This window comes from Chiroxiphia lanceolata, chromosome 4 (genome assembly GCF_009829145.1).
Source record: "Chiroxiphia lanceolata isolate bChiLan1 chromosome 4, bChiLan1.pri, whole genome shotgun sequence".
NCBI classification, from domain to species: domain Eukaryota; kingdom Metazoa; phylum Chordata; class Aves; order Passeriformes; family Pipridae; genus Chiroxiphia; species Chiroxiphia lanceolata.
In genome coordinates this window covers 73,408,425-73,425,060 of record NC_045640.1, presented here as the reverse complement: position 1 = coordinate 73,425,060, position 16,636 = coordinate 73,408,425, and the positions used below count along the sequence as shown (strand labels likewise).

Here is a 16,636-nt window from a genome sequence, read left to right as displayed (position 1 = left end):
TCTCATCCCTGGGAGTGTTCAAGGCCAGGTTGGACGGGCCTTGGAGCAACCTGGGATAGTGACAGGTGTTCCTGCCTATGGCGGGAGGTTGCAATGAGATGATCTTTCGGGTCTCTTACAACCCAAATTATTCTGTGATCCTGTGATGTGGGATGCCCGGGAAGCATAGGGTGTTCATTCCCTGAGCACATCCAGGCACGGAGGAGCGTTGGTGACTTTTTAGGGGCTCTTTAGTTTTTGAGGAAGGAGGACACAACCCAATACTTTGTTCTCAGTCTCTTTCCTCCACGACTCTTTGTTTCTTGGTTCCGCTATTCAAAGAAAGCAAAATGATAACCTTTGGCCAGGGACAGTCTTAACACCGTCCCTGCAATTTTTGTCTGGCTAATGAAGTAGAAGTGCACGCTCTGCGTTTTCCCCTGCGACTTTCGCCTTCGAGAGCTCGTTTTGGGTGGAGAGAAAAACAACCGGTGAGGCACCGGTAGCCCGGAGGGGCTGTGGCTACCCCACCGCTGCGAGCATCCACGCTCCAGGGGCTCGGAGCAACCTGTTCTCCAGCGGCAGCAGGTGCGGGGGGGGGGCTCGGAGCCGGGAGATGAGCTCCGAGGAGGGTGTTTTCCCACCCCGCCCGTGGGTGATTCCGGCAGCGCGGGGTGTGTGCCGTCCCCGCCCCGCCGCCGCCGCCGCCGCCACGGCAACGCGGCCGCTGTGCCCGCCCCCGGGCCGGCCCCGGCGGTGCCACCCTGGGCTGGGGCTGGGCGCCGAGCCTGCATGGCACGGCAGTGCCGCTCGCCAGCAGCAGCATGAACGAGGAGGCGGCCCAGAAGAGCGACGGCGGCGAGAAGTGCAACGGGGGGGGCAGCCAGCGCAGGAAGAGACCCAAGAAGGTGGGAGCCGGGACTGGGAGCGGGGGTCAGGGAGGGGGGAGCGCGGAGCTCCTGCCCTGCCGATGCTCCGCGGGGAGAGAGGGGCTCTCCCCCCGTGTTGGGTCTCCGTGTGGAACCCACAGCGCTGCGATAGCCGAGCCGGAGGGGGTGGTTCCTGCGTTTCTCGTTCCGTGGAAGTTGGCGTGGTTCGGCAGGGGATGCTGCTCGGCGCTGCCCCGGAGGGAGCGGGCGGTTTGTGTTGATAGAAGTGGGGTCTTGGCTCGTGTGCTGCCATCCCTTTTCCTTCAGGCGGGTTTATAGACCTTCGGTTTATTTTTGCCGGAGGTGTTTCTTAGGTCGTGCCGTAAACGGTCCTAGAGAGATACATCGCTGGCTGTTGTGCCATCCGCGGTAATGCAGTGATGTTAGCGACAAGTAACGGGGTAAAAATGTGAATTGTCCAGCCACACCCAGTTCCCGGGGCACGTTCCCCGTGTGTCCAGTCTCTCTGTCACAAATGGTTGATTTGCAAGGTGCAGCGTGCAGTTGCCCGCTGCTTCAACCCCCTACTTGAGGTAATCTCTTTTTAATGGATTTAATTGCAGGCGGCTGTTTATTTCTGTTTGGGCTTTCTCTCCCCCTTAGGAGGAAAGATGTCTGTGGTGCTGCATAATTATGACATAAACGGGTTTACATTTAGTCCCCCCCTCCCCTTCTTTTATGTCAATTGGTGTAACGTGGGTTACCCCACTGAAATTTGGGGGGGCTGCTTGCGGGGTGAAGAAGAATTTAATCCGTACGAAGTATATTTACTGATGAATTCTTCAGTCCCTCATTTTGCATAGAATTTGCATTTTAACCAACGCTGCAGACAAGCAAGACAAATTGCTACAAATTGAAATAACACCCAGACACGTATTCAGGGACTTGTGCAAAGGCTTTGACCTGGAGAGGAAAAGCTCCTTTGCAATAAGGTAATGCTGTCAGGCCCTTTTTTATTACAGAGGGAAGGTTCTGTACCTACAACCGTAAAGGCATGAGAGAATCCAGTCTAAGCGAGAATTTGAACAAAAACATCCTCACCCCACCCCATTGTGCTTGGAATATTGCCTGGATCTCCACACAGTGGGGGACTTTATATAGCATCTTGGCCTTATATTTAAGCAGAACCGAGTAGGAGAGGGGATATCTGCTTGGTCTCACCTCTGGGTTTGAAAGGTTCATTTGTGTGGGTATGGAAGTCTGTATGAGGGAGCAAAAATCAAATGATTAAGTGCATACCCGATGTTTTAATTTGACTTTTAGATAACCTGGGAACAGTATCATACTAGGAGAGATGTTTTGAAGATCCAAGGAATCAAAGTGGGTGTTTTTATCACTTTTTTTTTTGTAATCAATGTATTTGTGGTTTTGTGTTTTCCCGTTCTTTTGCAAGTCAAGTGGCCCAGAGTCTTTCAAGGTTGAAACAATTGCCAAATGAATGCTTGGAAAGCATCTCTTACTTCTTGAGTCTCCATATTCAGAGTCTTTACAACAGCTGATCCATTTTTATTTTTCAAAAGCATAATAAATGGGCATCTTCTTAAAGTTATCTTTTGCAACCAGGAAATATTAATTAGGCATTTTGAACTGACAGATAATAGGCAAAAATTGTTAAACCCTGAGTTTGGATGCAATAGATGTTGGTGGCTCAGTTCTGGTATTAGAGAAACCCTCATAAGTCTTTACCCTTAGTGACTTACTGAAGAACTACAGCTCCAAGCTTTAATATTACTTTTAAAATTCTACGAATTAATTTCTGAAAACCTCAAAATAGATAATTTTCTTGATGGGAAAGACACACCTTGGAATAGCCAAGAGTACAAGAATTCCAAATTGAATTCCTCTGTGTTTTGACTAGGTAGGCACAATTTATTTTGGGAACAGAGACAAAAGTGCCATGTGCAAGAGCTCCAAAATCCCAAGTAATGTAGCCTGTTTTCAGGTCCTGAACTACTTTTGCTGTAGAAGCTGCATTGCACCAGCCAACATGCCCTCTATCTGTTCTGCGGAAGTTGATCCCTTTTGTGTGGATAATTAAATATTAATTGAGCTGGATGAGTTTGATCTATGTATTGGGAGAGGCAGAGTACAGCTTAGCTTGGATACAAAGTTCAGCTGGATCTTCTGTGTTCCAGGAGGGTGTTCTAGCTGGGAAGCCACATAGGCTTTTCTCTTAATTTTCAGCAGGACCCCATTTTTTTTAATGCATGCACACTTTAGGATAAGGAGGCTTCAGTTTTGTCCTAATACAGGAAAGGAAAACTGGATTTTTCATAAAATAGAGAAAATTACTACCTACAAAAAGCCAAATTTAATCCTCATGGTGATGGTTCTGGCTCTGTGCATTCCCGTGAGTCAGTGGTTTGTGAATGCAGTGGTAGGGTTGCATCCAGTTTGCCAGTGGTACTTCTCCTCCATGTGATAAGTGGGATATGACAGAATGTGTGTTCCTGGGAGAAAAATCTGGGTTCATCTAATTCTAGAATTGGAGTGCATTGGGATGCAGAAAAGAACAGGACAGAGTCATTCTGCTACTGGTGTAACTTCGTGGAAACCTGCTGAGAGCAGCACTTGGAGTTGGTCCTCTCATCTTGGTAGCCAGCACTGGTGTTGAAGGAATAGTACAGCAAGCAATCATAAATTTATAATATACTGTTTTTTTGATGTCTCCTTCTGTCCTTTACCAAGTACATATTGTGATGGGTCCAAGTACTAAATTCCTAGAATTCCTTTCAAGGATGGTTTTTTCTTTCTTGAGTGTTTGAGATGAAAACCAACTACTGTTGTTCACCGTGTAGAAAATGAAGCCTGTTCCCATATCTAGTATTAAAAGCCCTGATGGCAAAGGGCTTTCCAGAAGCTACAGGTTCTTCCTAAACTTACAGGTTCTTCGTAAACCTCACACCGCTGGTGATTTAGTGCAAAAATAATCCATTTTACCTTATAGCAGAATTCCAGTCTTGGTATTGCTCATCTTTTTCAGAGAAATTAAAAGCTTGGAGTCAGGCTCATGCTTGAAAAGACTTAGAGGAAGTTGTAATGTTGATTTAAAGAAAGAGAAATGAGACTTCTTTTCCTAACCTAAGCATAATCTTCTCCTTTAAATAAAATTGGGTACATTAGGTGAGGTACTTCCAGTGGAAGTTGTATGCTTGCTAATGGAATCATTGGAGTGTACAAGCAAATGCTTTTAATTAGTTTTGATTACTTATGATGGTTTATTCTGTGCATAAGGTAATGGAGACCTGTTTTGGAGTATGAGCATAATGTTGTTCAAGAACAAGAATCTAAATATACACAAAACATGTGGAGAGGGATTGCTGGAAGGGAGAGCAAAATGCAGAGGAGCTTGGCTTTAGTGTCCTCAAGCAAAAGGCTGTCAGAGGGGAAGAGGAAATGATCCTCTTCTGCAGCCTTCTAATGGGTTTAATCAGATAAAGAGCCAAGAGAAACTGAATTATGAATGAGATGTGATTTTTCTAACCTATCACTGGTCTGGATTCAAGCCCTTTGAGGAGGTCCCTCTTGCTCCTGTATTTCTGTGCTTTCACCAACATCATCTGTGGTACTCTGATAATCTCAAACAACAGTTTAGTTGATGGCAACTGTGGCTATTTAAGTATTTTAAAGCAGTGTTCGTCTCTTCCAAAATCAGTGTGAGGACTGGTGTGACAGCAGTCCCAGTCTGCTGGGTGATGTGTCCCTAAATTGCCATCATTCCAAGCTGGCCAAGCCCCACTTTGCCTTCTCTAGTTGCTGCTCTTTCCCTGGCTCTGCTGTTATTACCCGTGACAGACAAGTAGCTGTGGCCACCCTGCTCTTGGCTGTGCTGTTGGATGATCCAACCAGGATGAAATCAGTGTCTGCTGCCTCTCCTGAGAGAGATCATGTCCTCTGGTTTCAGAAGAAAGGTTTTCCTTTGGTTGATATGCAGTAAATTGAACAGGCAGAAAGAGGTAATGAGGAAAAAACACAGGCTTTCCTTTCTTTCAGCAGTAGGATATCTAAAAGCCTTTATCACAAAGGAAAAGTGGTAATTACAAGTTAACCCAGCTCGCTGGTGTTCAATATTGGTAATTTTACTGGTAGAGCAGCTTCTGCAAGGTCTTACTCTTTCAGCTGAACCAGTGGGAGAGAGCTGGAACTGCCTTGCTTTCAGCAGAGCTAATCCAATTTACACTAAAGTAAACAGGCAGAGAAATGGTACTAGAATTTGCTCTGGAAAGAAGAGAAGAGATGGGGAAAAAGAGGAACTTAAAAGTTTTTAAGTTGTGGAGGTGAGAGGCAGGTTTGTTAAGATTGTTAAGGGTCAGACCAGTCGTGTTCCTCAATGTCTTGCCCTGTGCTTCAACACGGTTTGTGCTGTCCTCAATCTGATGCAACTCCACTGATGTTCTTGCGTTACTCAGATCAGGATTTGCTTGTTCCCTTTGCCTTTTCTTCCTAGCACGGGGCTTCCAGCACATTTTGTCCCAGCTGTAAAACTAACGTTGTAGCTGCAACTGCTCTGATGTATTTAGCTTTAGTTGCTGTGTGTGTGACGGTAACAAACCAAAAATGGTGTGTGTTTATCTCACTGTGGGATAGAACATCTCACTCTGTGTCCCAAGTTGCTGCAGAGCAACCATTGCATCAGCAGCCCCTTGGTGATCGACACTCTGGGGAAGTAATTTCCATTCCCTTACAGCAGTAAGACAGGGAAAAAAATAATGATGGGTGACAGAGCTGAACGTGTGGAGTGGAGCGTTTTGTGTTGCTGTCGTGTTTTCTGGCAATGTAAAGTGCGTAAGATGGAGAGGGCACACGGTCTCAACCACACAACTGAGCCTGGCTTTTCTAGGTCTTCATATTCTAGTGGAACAGGGTCATTTCAAGTACTGTTGTACTCTGGGATGAGCAATGAACAAGTCTTAGAGCTGACACAGCTACCTAGAAGGTTATGTTTCTTCGTTGCGGGCTTTAACCTTAACGTGTACGTTGCTTTTAAAAACGTCGGGGTTTTCTTAACAGAGCAACAGGAATCTGCAAAGGGGTGGAGTGGTTTGAGTGTCTTAGCAGATTTGTGGCACTGCTGTATTTCCCAGGTGAAATGCTGTGAAGAGAGCAAGGAGGCAGTGATCTGGATCCGAGCAGTGACTGTTCTTACAGAGCAGTGTGGCGTGTTGATCCAACATCCACCTGCCCCGTGTCCCAGGCTCCTGGTTTACCCTTCTCAGCTCTTGCTCATTTTCACCAATGTTTGGCAAACATCAACTGAGTCAGAGAAGCAAGTTGTCCCTTGTTCCCCAGCCAGCTTCCCCTTCTCCCTGCAGGATGTCTGAGGCTGTCAGGGATGGCACATATTGTCTCGCCTTCGCACATCTCCCAGCCTTGTCACGCCTTCCTGCGGTGACAGAGCCTGAGCTGGGCTCAAAGCCACCTGTCCTGGCTCTCTGGGGACATTGGGGCCATGCTGGAGGCAGCCACGTGCTCTGTCCCTGCCTCCCCTCCCCTCCTGGCCTCTGCCTCTCCCCATCAGAGATCCCGTGGTTTTGTGGCTCTGTGTCCCTGTCTCCACTGGGCATCTTGTGTTGATGCATCAGATGACATTTCTGGCTAGGGAGGTTTTTTCACTCTCCAAATTGAGACTGACATATGCAGCACGTAGATATTTAGGTTAGACACTGGGAGCCCTGGAGCTCTGAAATGCGAGGAACAGAGGGAGGCCAAAAAAATAATAAGATGGCTGGGGGCCCTTCCATCCTCATTTATTTGCAGGAATTAATTATTTCGAAATCTTTCCTAGCTGATTAAGTAGGCTGCTTTTGTCTTGGTGACAGAAATTGCTGAGCTGAAAGTTTGAACTTACTGTTATTATTCCTACACTGTGTAGGAATAATGAACTATTTCCTCAGTGCATTTTCAGTAGAAATGTGCCGTACTGTTGGTCTTTCAGTGGGATCCTTGTAATTTTGCATTTTCTCATTTATTTCCACTTGATTTCATTGTTCTCTGGCACCAAATACAGGAGAGAGAAATATTTAAAAGGTGTAGATGAAGATGGACCAATGTTTAAGGCTCCCTCAGAGTAGTTTCTAAGGTTGCACGAGAAAGGCAGTGAATTGCTTCAGGTCACTTTCTGGTAAAAAATTCATGGTTGAAAAGACACGTAATTGATTTTCAAATTACCTTTCTCTCTTTCAAATGTGATTTTGGAGGATGGAAATGTAGTATTATATCTTTTACCTTTTAACCAAAAAGGCAGTGTATCCTTTAGGGCATGGCAAAATCAAACCTGTGGGCCTGGATCGGTCTCCTCCAAACCTTCTTGAAATAGAAACGTTCCTTGAGCACACGGCAATTTAAGGAGTAAAGGTAGACACCAACTCAGGTTATCTCACCTCTTCTGTGGTTCCTTCCAGCTGGCTGCACTTGTGTTACCAGCAGGTACACAATTTGTAACCTACTTCTGTTTTGTCTCTCTTTAGCTCACACACACACACATGGATTTAGTCCGTGAATGAAGCGCTCCCTGGAGAATAGGATCAGCTCCTAAGGAAAGGAGAGAGCAAACAGCAGTAATTGCAGTTGGAAGTGATTTTTTTAGGTTAAACAGCACAGAGGGTTCTGCCACAGGCTGAACAGTTCAGAAGGGATTGGTTGTTTTTTATTTGTTTCATCCAGTCTTGGCTGCCATGTGTTTGTATTACGCTCTAGCACTGGATGTGAGCAAACAGAGGGTATGGATTTCAGTTGGCACCAGGAATGCACAGATTCCTGCAACAATTTAGCTACATGATGATCAATTAAATCTGCTGGTTGTTCCACTCCTGGGGTTCCTTTGCACAAGGCAGGGTTTGAAGTGTGTGTTGGTGCAGTTGAGGCAATGAAGAAAGTGGGTGCTGGTTTAGAAGTATATAAAGAAAAGTGGAAACTGCTGTTCATAATTTCCACCCTTTTATAAAATATACAATTTTGAACCTTATCTCTTACTGTACTAGAAATGGTGCTGTTTTCCTGTGACCAAAATGCTCTTTGTAAGACATTTTAAATATCTAATACATCTGGCAGCTTTCAGTCTCAGAGAGCAGATGTCAACATGTAAATGTCAAGAAACAGTGGCAGTTATTCATGGTGCAAACCCTTAGCAATCTTATCTGACCGTCCTGGTGGATACACTGGCATGATCTAATCAAAAAATGAATGAATAGGCATAAACACCAGGAGGAGCAGGCTCTTGGCTGTGTGTGTGTGTGCCCTCGGGGGTGTGGTGGTGTGCTGCATCCTGTGGTTTTTCCAGAGCATGGCAGCAGAGCACGGTCAGTGCTGGATGGGAGCGTGGGTTTGGTTCAGCCGGCGGGGAACTGGGCTCTCGTTGCCCTGTCCCTCTGACAGAGCAGAGCGGGGTGAACATCAGGAAGCAGAAGCGCTGGAATGGGCACAGATTTTCCAATCAATCAGTGATTCATGCTCATTAGCTTTGAAGCACTGAAGAAAGGCGCTTTATGAGCTGGCATTTCCACTTGTGCTTTAGCTGCTTTGCTCGCGCCGAGGGCGGAACGGTGACTGCAGCATTCCCGAAAATGAGGGGGAGAGAAGCCTTGTCTAAAGGTCACTGCCCTGCCCCAAGCCCCCTTGCTCCAGTTGGAGATGCTTCCATCGTCCCCCTCAACCCTCTGAACTGCTGATGGCCTCTTGTTTGGTGTGAAATCCCAGTTAAACAGGTCGAGTGTAGAGCTAAGCTACCATTTTCTTTGGTGCACTTCAGAGTTGGGGAGGCGAGGTGCAAATATCGCCTCCTGTACCTTGAGGCAAGCCCAGCTTTTGTTGTGCATTTATCTTTAATTAACCTCTTCTAACGGTGCAGAAGGTGTTTTCCAAGGAAACCATGGCCTTTGCAGAGCTTGCAGTCTCCATAATTGTGTTGGGGGGTGTAAGCGTGAGGGCTCGTGGTTAATTATACGTGAGGCCGTGTATTTGTACACACCTCTCTCCCCCCTGCTCGTCAGCAGAACTGCTTTTTTCACAGCCACATCACCAACAGAAGCAGCAGGCGATGGCTTTCAGTTGGAAAACAGCTGCCAGGATCTCATTATGCACTAATGTACACTTTAAGATTCCAGATTGCTCCTTTGCAGAGGGAGCTTAGGAGTGTGGCCCATTGGAAATGTGGCTGACAGCAATTAGGGTAGTGATGTACAACGAGCCTTTCTTAGAAATCATTGTTATAAACCAGTTGTTACCTCTGAACAGAAATAATACAACCTGGCTTGTACCTATGCAGCAGTTCTGTGAATGGTATCCCAATTTTTTAAGTGAATGAGCAAAAAAATGGTGCTGGAAATCTCTTCTGCACAATGTGGCTTCACCCAAATGGAAATCAAATACATTTAATTGAAAAAAACCCAACCCAATGGCCGAATGAAAGCAGTAAATACAATTAATGGGGAGCCACCTTTTTGAGTGATACAATCAAAGTGACAAAGATGTGGTTACAAACCAGCTGAGCGTGAGTTGGAGTCAGGCAAGCTCCATGTGTTGGGTCAGTGAGACCAGGGTCAGTGGATCATTCACGAGGAGAAATGACATTTGAACTTGGACCTCTGTGTATTTTCTCCCCTCTGCCCTCTTGGGAGGATGAATGTGATAAGTTCTATTTTTTTTTCTTTCCCCTGAAAGAGGGAACAAATGGTTAACCTTTTGCTGGAACTTGCTGAGAAAAACGTAGTTTAACTGCCCCAAAGAGAAGCTCTGTTTAATACCAGAAGGAAACCAAATACCTCAGGTTCCAGTCTGAAAAGTCTCCAGAGTCTGTAACATAGATGTGGCATTTGTAGTTGTGTTCGGAAATAAGTTCTGGCACTGATGGGGTTTGGATCTCTCTACTGTCCTTCCTGGGAACCAGAGTAAGAATCCCATTTGGGTTTGAACTCCCCTCTTCCTCCCTGTAGAGGAGACAGGATGGGAAGGGATGGACATGAGCAGCTGGGAGAGAAGGTGAGGCTGGTTCTTTGTGTGACAGTGTTTTGGTGCTTGACTAGAACATCAGAGAGGTGTTTTTCACTACCGTGTGCTTACAAAAACCCTTTATTGGAAAAGCATGAAGAGCAGGTAATTCTTTGGTTCTTTTTTTTTTTCTACCTCAAAAACACCAATGAAATGAGAGTGTGATTTGTGTTGCTTGTAATGCTTGGTTTGACCAGCTGAGATTAAGCTGCTATTCCAACACACTCGTTTTCTCAAACAGCATTTTCCATCATTGCAGCTAATGTGCTTCATAGGAATAATTGGGATCACTGCAGCCAGTTCCTTTGCAGGGGTTTGCCTGGGGCAACCTCAGGTGCAAGTGCCAAAACAAGGCTGAGAATCTAGTGATCCTCAGCTCTCCTGCCTCCCCCTCACTGCTGGGGACCAGCTTCAAGGGCCCTTATTTCCCACACACCCTCTCTTTAAAATCCCTCTTGCTCTCCATGCCCTCTACTTTTCCCTTCTGAGCCCAAAGTCTTTTCTCAGAGGTTGCACAAAGTGTCCAGGGACTCGTTCAGGTTGGATGTGCCGAGGGAAGCAGACCCTTAGCCATGCTGAAACAAAACCCACAACTCATTTTTAGAGCCTGAGTCAAAGCTTGCTGAAGTTTATGGAAGGATTTTCATTGACTTTGGTAATTTTTACTCCCTTTTAGTGGCTTTGAGATCCATCCCACCAGGAATGAGTTGAATATTTCCTTGTTTACCTTTGACATTTATGGCGTGTAGCTACACGAATAGCTGAATTAGGACTGCTTTTTGATATATTTAGAGCTTGGATTGATAAATTCTGGGACCAGGTATTTAATCCTTCTCTGGAAAATTTTTCTTTGTTACTTAATAAAATTATTGGATGGTTTTATTGCAGTAGTAATGAGAACCATTAGTATATATTGATGTTTGTGGAAAGCACGATACCATCAGTCCATTTCCCAGCTTGTGCCATAAAATTCAGCAGATACCTGTGGAAACATGCAGTTAGTTCTTCCTGAAGCATGTCAATTGACCTTTAAAATATAAAAGCAGTGCTTAGCTGTGACCTACTGTGTCTCAGCAGTAAGGATTGAGTAAGTCCATCACACGTTGCCTTGAGGTGATGAAATGTGTAGGTAGATTATTTATTCCAGGTGACATTACAACAGTTTCTTCCGGGGAGAGTTACTTTCACTGCTTTTTTAAAATAAATTATTTATTTTTGATTCATTTTTGCAACCCTCAGAGTTCTCTTCCACTCGTTTCCTCCAAGCCTCCCAGTGCTGCTGGAAATCAAGGTGAGTTTTTGGCAAATCGGGCTGCGCGGTCGTTTCCAAAATATAAAGCGAGGTTCCTATTTATTGTGTGTGAATTTGAACACCCTGTCACATCAGGCAAAACCCCCAACCCCAGGGAAGGTTTGGTTTGAGGGGTTCCAAGTGGTCAGGAGGTGACTTCCCCAGAGCTGTCACACTGTTCTGCATTGCTGGAAGCTCCATCAGAGTCTGTGGTGTACAGACAGTACATCTTAGGATGATGTAAGACGTGGCACATCAGTGCAGTCACTGCTCCAAGGACAGCGGGGAGGGCACATTAATTGTGAGACGTGTTTGGAACATCGTCACTTGTGACACAGACTTCAGCTCAGGAAAGATGATGAGCTTCTCTCATTGCAGGGGGATAATGGGGATTGGGTGGTTGTGCTCACAGAGAAGATGACTTCAGTTTTCCTGACTCTGACGTGGTTGTGGTGTTTGCAGTTTTGACCTCCTGTTGGCTGTGGTCGAGAGCAGTGGGAAGGGCAATGTGGGCAGTTATTAGTCCAGAGCTGCCCCAAGGGCTGCACATGCACAGAGAGCTTCTGATGCGGAAGAACTACAGAGAAAACTCCAGGTGTGGAAAGCCCTTTACAAATAACAGCGGGCATTATTTAGGGTTTGTTCTGATTTAGGTAAACTTTGTCTAGCAAAACATTTCAGGACAGAGGCAAAAGAAACAGTTTCTTTACGTTGATCTCATTCAACATCTGTTTGAGTGGACATAAATGTTCAGGTTTGGCCTCCAGCTCTGGGGTTCAAATAGTTGCTGTGAAGGCCTTTGGCCACTCCAGCCATGCAGTGTGTCACTCCATGCAGTGCTCAGTGGCTTTGTTTCTTAGGTCGTTAAATGCCTTCCATGTATCTGTCTGCTCAAATAAAGAACTATTTCTTCGGCTGTTCTAAATGAAGAAACGTTTCTGTAGCCTCTGGCAACTTACTAACTGCAGAGGTTTCACAATTGGGTTGCTGGCACATAATATAATTTCAGCAAAATAAAATGGAGACTCACAGAAGATAAAACTATGGAAAGGTTTTCAGGAAAATAACTTGAAAGCCAAAAAGGAGCAATCTTGGAAAAGAATTGCATTTTAATTCTGAAAAGTACAGTGGGTTTATCAGCAGTTCACAATTCTTTAATGTTGAAAATATGATTTATCACCTCCTTTCCTTCATCTCTGCTCTTGATATTTTTAAAGAATATGCCTAAAATCTCTGTCTCACTGGCCTTGGCTGCCAGCCAAGCATTTAGTTCAGAATTTATTCAAGTTCTTGTCCTTTGCTGGCTGCATTGTCACCCCTGTGCAGGTGCTGGGCTCCCTGAGAGCGAGTGTCACAGTGGGTGGTGACAGCCTGGCCGTGGGCCAGGATTAATGAGCAGCAGCTTCTCCACTCACCTTCCCAGTCTTTAGTAGAAGAAGTGCCATCCTACACCTCATCTGCTCTGAGAGCACCTTCAGAAATCATGGAACTACACAATGGCCTGGGTTTTGAAGGGACCTTAAAGATCAGGCAGTCCCACCCCCTGCCATGGGCAGGGGCACCTCCCACCAGCCCAGGTTGCTCCAAACCCCATCCAACCTGGCCCTGGGCACTTCTAGGGATGGGGCAGCCACACTTACACTGGCACAGGCTACTGAGAGAAAGGCACAATTAGATGATCAATGGAGCATAGAGGAAGATGATGTGGGCAGGGGTCGCTGGCCCCTTGCCCCACCAGCAGGGCAGGCACAGACAGTTGCCATCAGGCAATGAGCAGGCAGTGTTTGGCTGCCAGTCAGACCTCCCCTTACACTGCGTCCTGGCCCTACGTGGTGTAATGTGGAGCTGATCCAATGGGCTGTCAGGAGTGCTGAGCTGAGCGATCCTCATCCTGCCCCCCAGCCTGTGTTGCTCCGCGGGGACGCCCGCTAAGGGATGGGCACCGCCCAGCTGCTGCAATCCTGACAGCCCTGGCCTGTCTGTGTGGGTAGGCACAGCTTAGTGAGGGGAAGCAACTGAGAAAGAAGACTTTAAAAATCCTTTAGTGTCCCTTTAATACTCTTTTATTAGTATCCATAGTATTTTCCCCTTAATTTCCCCATTCACTAACCAATATCTTGTTAATAGTTATCCATAATATTGTGTTAAGATCCCTTTTTGGTATCCCTTTAACTCCCTTTTCACTAGTTAGTATTATATCGTGTTATAAATGCTGTTCATAGTATTTGTTTTTAAGGCCACACAATAAGGTAGTTATTTTGTAGCTTTTTTTAGCTTTTGATTCTCTTTGCTGAGTTTATCATTATATTATTATTATGACTGCAATAAAAGATATTTTGTGTGTTTAAATGTTTGTGGCACTTGTCTTTATTCCAGACGTGTGTCCAAACGAACTGTTACAGCCAGGGCCTCACCACCCTCACGGGGAAGAATTTCTTCCCAGTATCCCATCTAATCCTACTGTCCGTTCCCTTGACTGGCAGCCAAGGCCAGTGAGACAGAGATTTTAGGCATCTTCTTTAAAAATATTAAGAGAAGAGATGAAGGAAAAGGGGTGATAAATCTTATTTTCAAAATTAAGTCTAAAGGACAATGAGCTGCTGATAAACCCACTGTACTTTTTGGAATTAAAAACTGTTCCCCCTTGTCCTGTCACTCCAGGCCCTTGGAAATAGTCTCTCTCCATCTTTCTTGTAGCTCCTTCAGGTCCTGGGTCACCCCAAAGTTTTCTCTTCTCCAGGCTGAACAATCTCAACTCTCTCAGCCTTTCCTCACAGCAGAGCTGCTCCATCCCTCTGATCACCTTGGTGGCCTCTTCTGGTCCGTGTCCTTCCGCTGTTTGTGCCCCCAGAGCTGGATGCAGCATTCCAGGTGGGATCTCACCTGAGTGAGCTCTCTGCTGGTTTCCACACACTGGATGCCACATGTCCATGGATGCATTTTTACCCAGATTATGAATCTTCGTGGCATTTATATAAAGCACAACAGTCGTTGTGAGGAGTCCAGCAGGGAATGAAAGTGTTCTTAGGTTTCAGAGACATCAGTAAATATGAGATGAAAGATGAACATGTGGTTTCTCTCACCTTTTATGCTTACTTTTATGCAGAATAATTTCAATCCTGCTTAATTAAGCCAGGTGGTGGTTTAGTTGATGATCTGCCAAAGAGGGCAAAGAGCATTTGAATTAGTTTGGATGCTGCTTTAAAAAAGTGGAAGGCTATAAAACAGCATGGTATTTTAGTTCTGGTGTTTAATGAGGAGGTGGTTTCAAATGTACCTGATTCTCTCTCAGCTTCACTGTTGTGGGTTTTTTTTATTTTTTTTTTTATTTCTGTATTGCAGCCTGCAAGGTGTTTTTGTTAAGAGTAGCTTGGACATGACACTTTGTGTCATCTACCCTATATTTGCATTTGTGTATTAATTTGAAACCGTATACACGCACACATATATATATTTTCTCATGGTTTACATTTAAAAAAAAAAAGTAGTTGATATTTAAGAACCTTAAGAGAGTTTTCAGAAGGGTTTGTGTCAGTTTGGCTGCATTTATTTCAGTATTATCAGGTCAATGTGTGTGTGTCACCTCAGAAATGTATAGGTGAAGGTGCTGAGAGTATTCAGGGTAACCTGTTAATCACACCCAGTTAAAAGGGTATTACATCACTGAGACTTTGTTAGATCCCAAACTGCAATCTGTTAATTCCCCGTGGTAAATTGACATTTCAGTGATTTTACCACGCCATTTTAGCATGAATAGTGCTGCTTTTCAAGTGAATCTTGGAGGGAAACTCGATTCTCTGACAATGGCCTTCCCAACATGGTATGAAAATGCTGATTTTGGATGTTATTTGAAGACAGGGAGTGGAACCATTGACTTTGGGGAGCTGCAATGGAAGTTGCAAATGAGGAAGACTGAGAAACGTTGAGCAATAATTAACAGCTCTCCTACAACACATGTTAAGTGGGGATGGGGTGTGTGTGGGTTTTTCCTGTAGGTGCACATCTCACATGCCCAGCACGTGGGATGCACCAAGCTCCCCTGGGTGTTGGCAGTGGGATGCCAGTCCTGGCCTTGAGGCTCTTGTGCAATTTAAAAGCATCCTTCATGTTATTATCTGCTCATATTTCCTCAAATAATATTTCTGAAAAGATAAAACAGTGATGGTGACAGTGGCTACTCTTTCTTTCCTGCATCTCCATGAGCTGCCTCATGGGAAGTGTTGGGTCTTGGGGGCTCCTGCCCTCTGCCTGGGGCATTTTAGCTTTAAAGCAGCATCTCTCTCTGTGCAGTTGTTTAATGAGCATTAATGCTATCAGCTCCACAGTTCACTGAGAGAAATTTAAGGCATTTTAATAACATGAACGGAATGAGCGAGAAAGGATTTTCTATAATTTGATTCAAGCATTATTTGACCCTCCTTTTTCAGACTAGGAAGGCCCACTCTCTCAGTAGCCTTTTTAAAATGTTGCTGTTCATAGATTAATGAACCTGTGCTGCTGACTTTGATCCTTAAGGTCCTTTTCAACCTGCTCTGTGTTTGTGACTTTGTTACACCCTCTCTGTGTCAGCAAAAGAGCCAGAGCACATTAACAAAGCAATCATCTATTTCTATGCTGCAGGACAAAAGCCACTTTAGATGGTACCAAAATCCACCTGACAAAAGTGTTAGTTGGTGAATGAGAGGCACCAGCCCCCATTTTTGCAATCCGTGGAACATAGAATTTAAAATGTTCTAACTGGAAATAAAGGAAAAGGGAAAAAAACCCTATAGAACTGTTAAAATTAATTTCATCCTTTGTCTTATCTACGATAACTTCTGGTTTGTATGTTAATTTGCTTGAAACAAGTGTCCAAATCAAAGGCAAATCTTCATGACTAAGATGTACACTGGAATTAGCGTATCTGCAGCGGGCTTGGAATTTTTCCCTCTGATTATTTCCCGGGGAAGGCTTTTTATGCACAACTGGGCAACGCTTTTGAAGAGACAAATGGAGTAAGGAGATATCTGTGTTCTGTATTTGTGTTGGAAATAACAACTAATGCAATTAGTAGCTGACTGCATGAACGCCACCAATTAGAGCTGAAGAATGTTCGAAGTCTGTCAGTGCAGAGCCACGTTTCTGTATCATCTCTGCTGGCAGAAAACCATGAAAACTCCACCGAGATGGGTAGAATTGTTGATTGATGTGGGCTTGCTTTAAACTTTTTTTTTTTGGTCTAATTTTTCCCAGTTGTGATTTTTGAAGCTGAAACCAGCTTTTGGGCAGTGTGACGAGTAGGGCAGAGCTGATTCCAGCCCCTCCTCTTCTGGGTGAGGGACCTCCTCACCTGTGTTTTACATTCCAAGCTCCTGAAATTTTTGCAAATCCAGTGTCTCATCTCCAGTGTTCATGGGTCATAGATACCCAGCAAAGAATGGTTTTCTATATTATATTAGGAAACAGCCTTATT

General features: G+C 44.9%; 1 protein-coding gene across 16 annotated transcripts in view; it reads left to right on the top strand.

The window, feature by feature from the left end:
- The first annotated feature begins 724 nt into the window (after window positions 1-724).
- ANK2 (ankyrin 2) overlaps window positions 725-16,636 on the top strand; it is a 191,637-nt gene continuing 175,725 nt past the window's right edge. For 15 of the 16 annotated variants that reach the window (XM_032684755.1, XM_032684754.1, XM_032684753.1 and 12 more), the window contains exon 1: window positions 725-887. In XM_032684755.1, the coding sequence (XP_032540646.1) occupies window positions 804-887 (84 nt within the window). In that variant the 5' untranslated portion in view covers window positions 725-803. The remainder of the gene's footprint in view (window positions 888-16,636) is intronic. The other variant, XM_032684738.1, reaches the window with a different exon arrangement.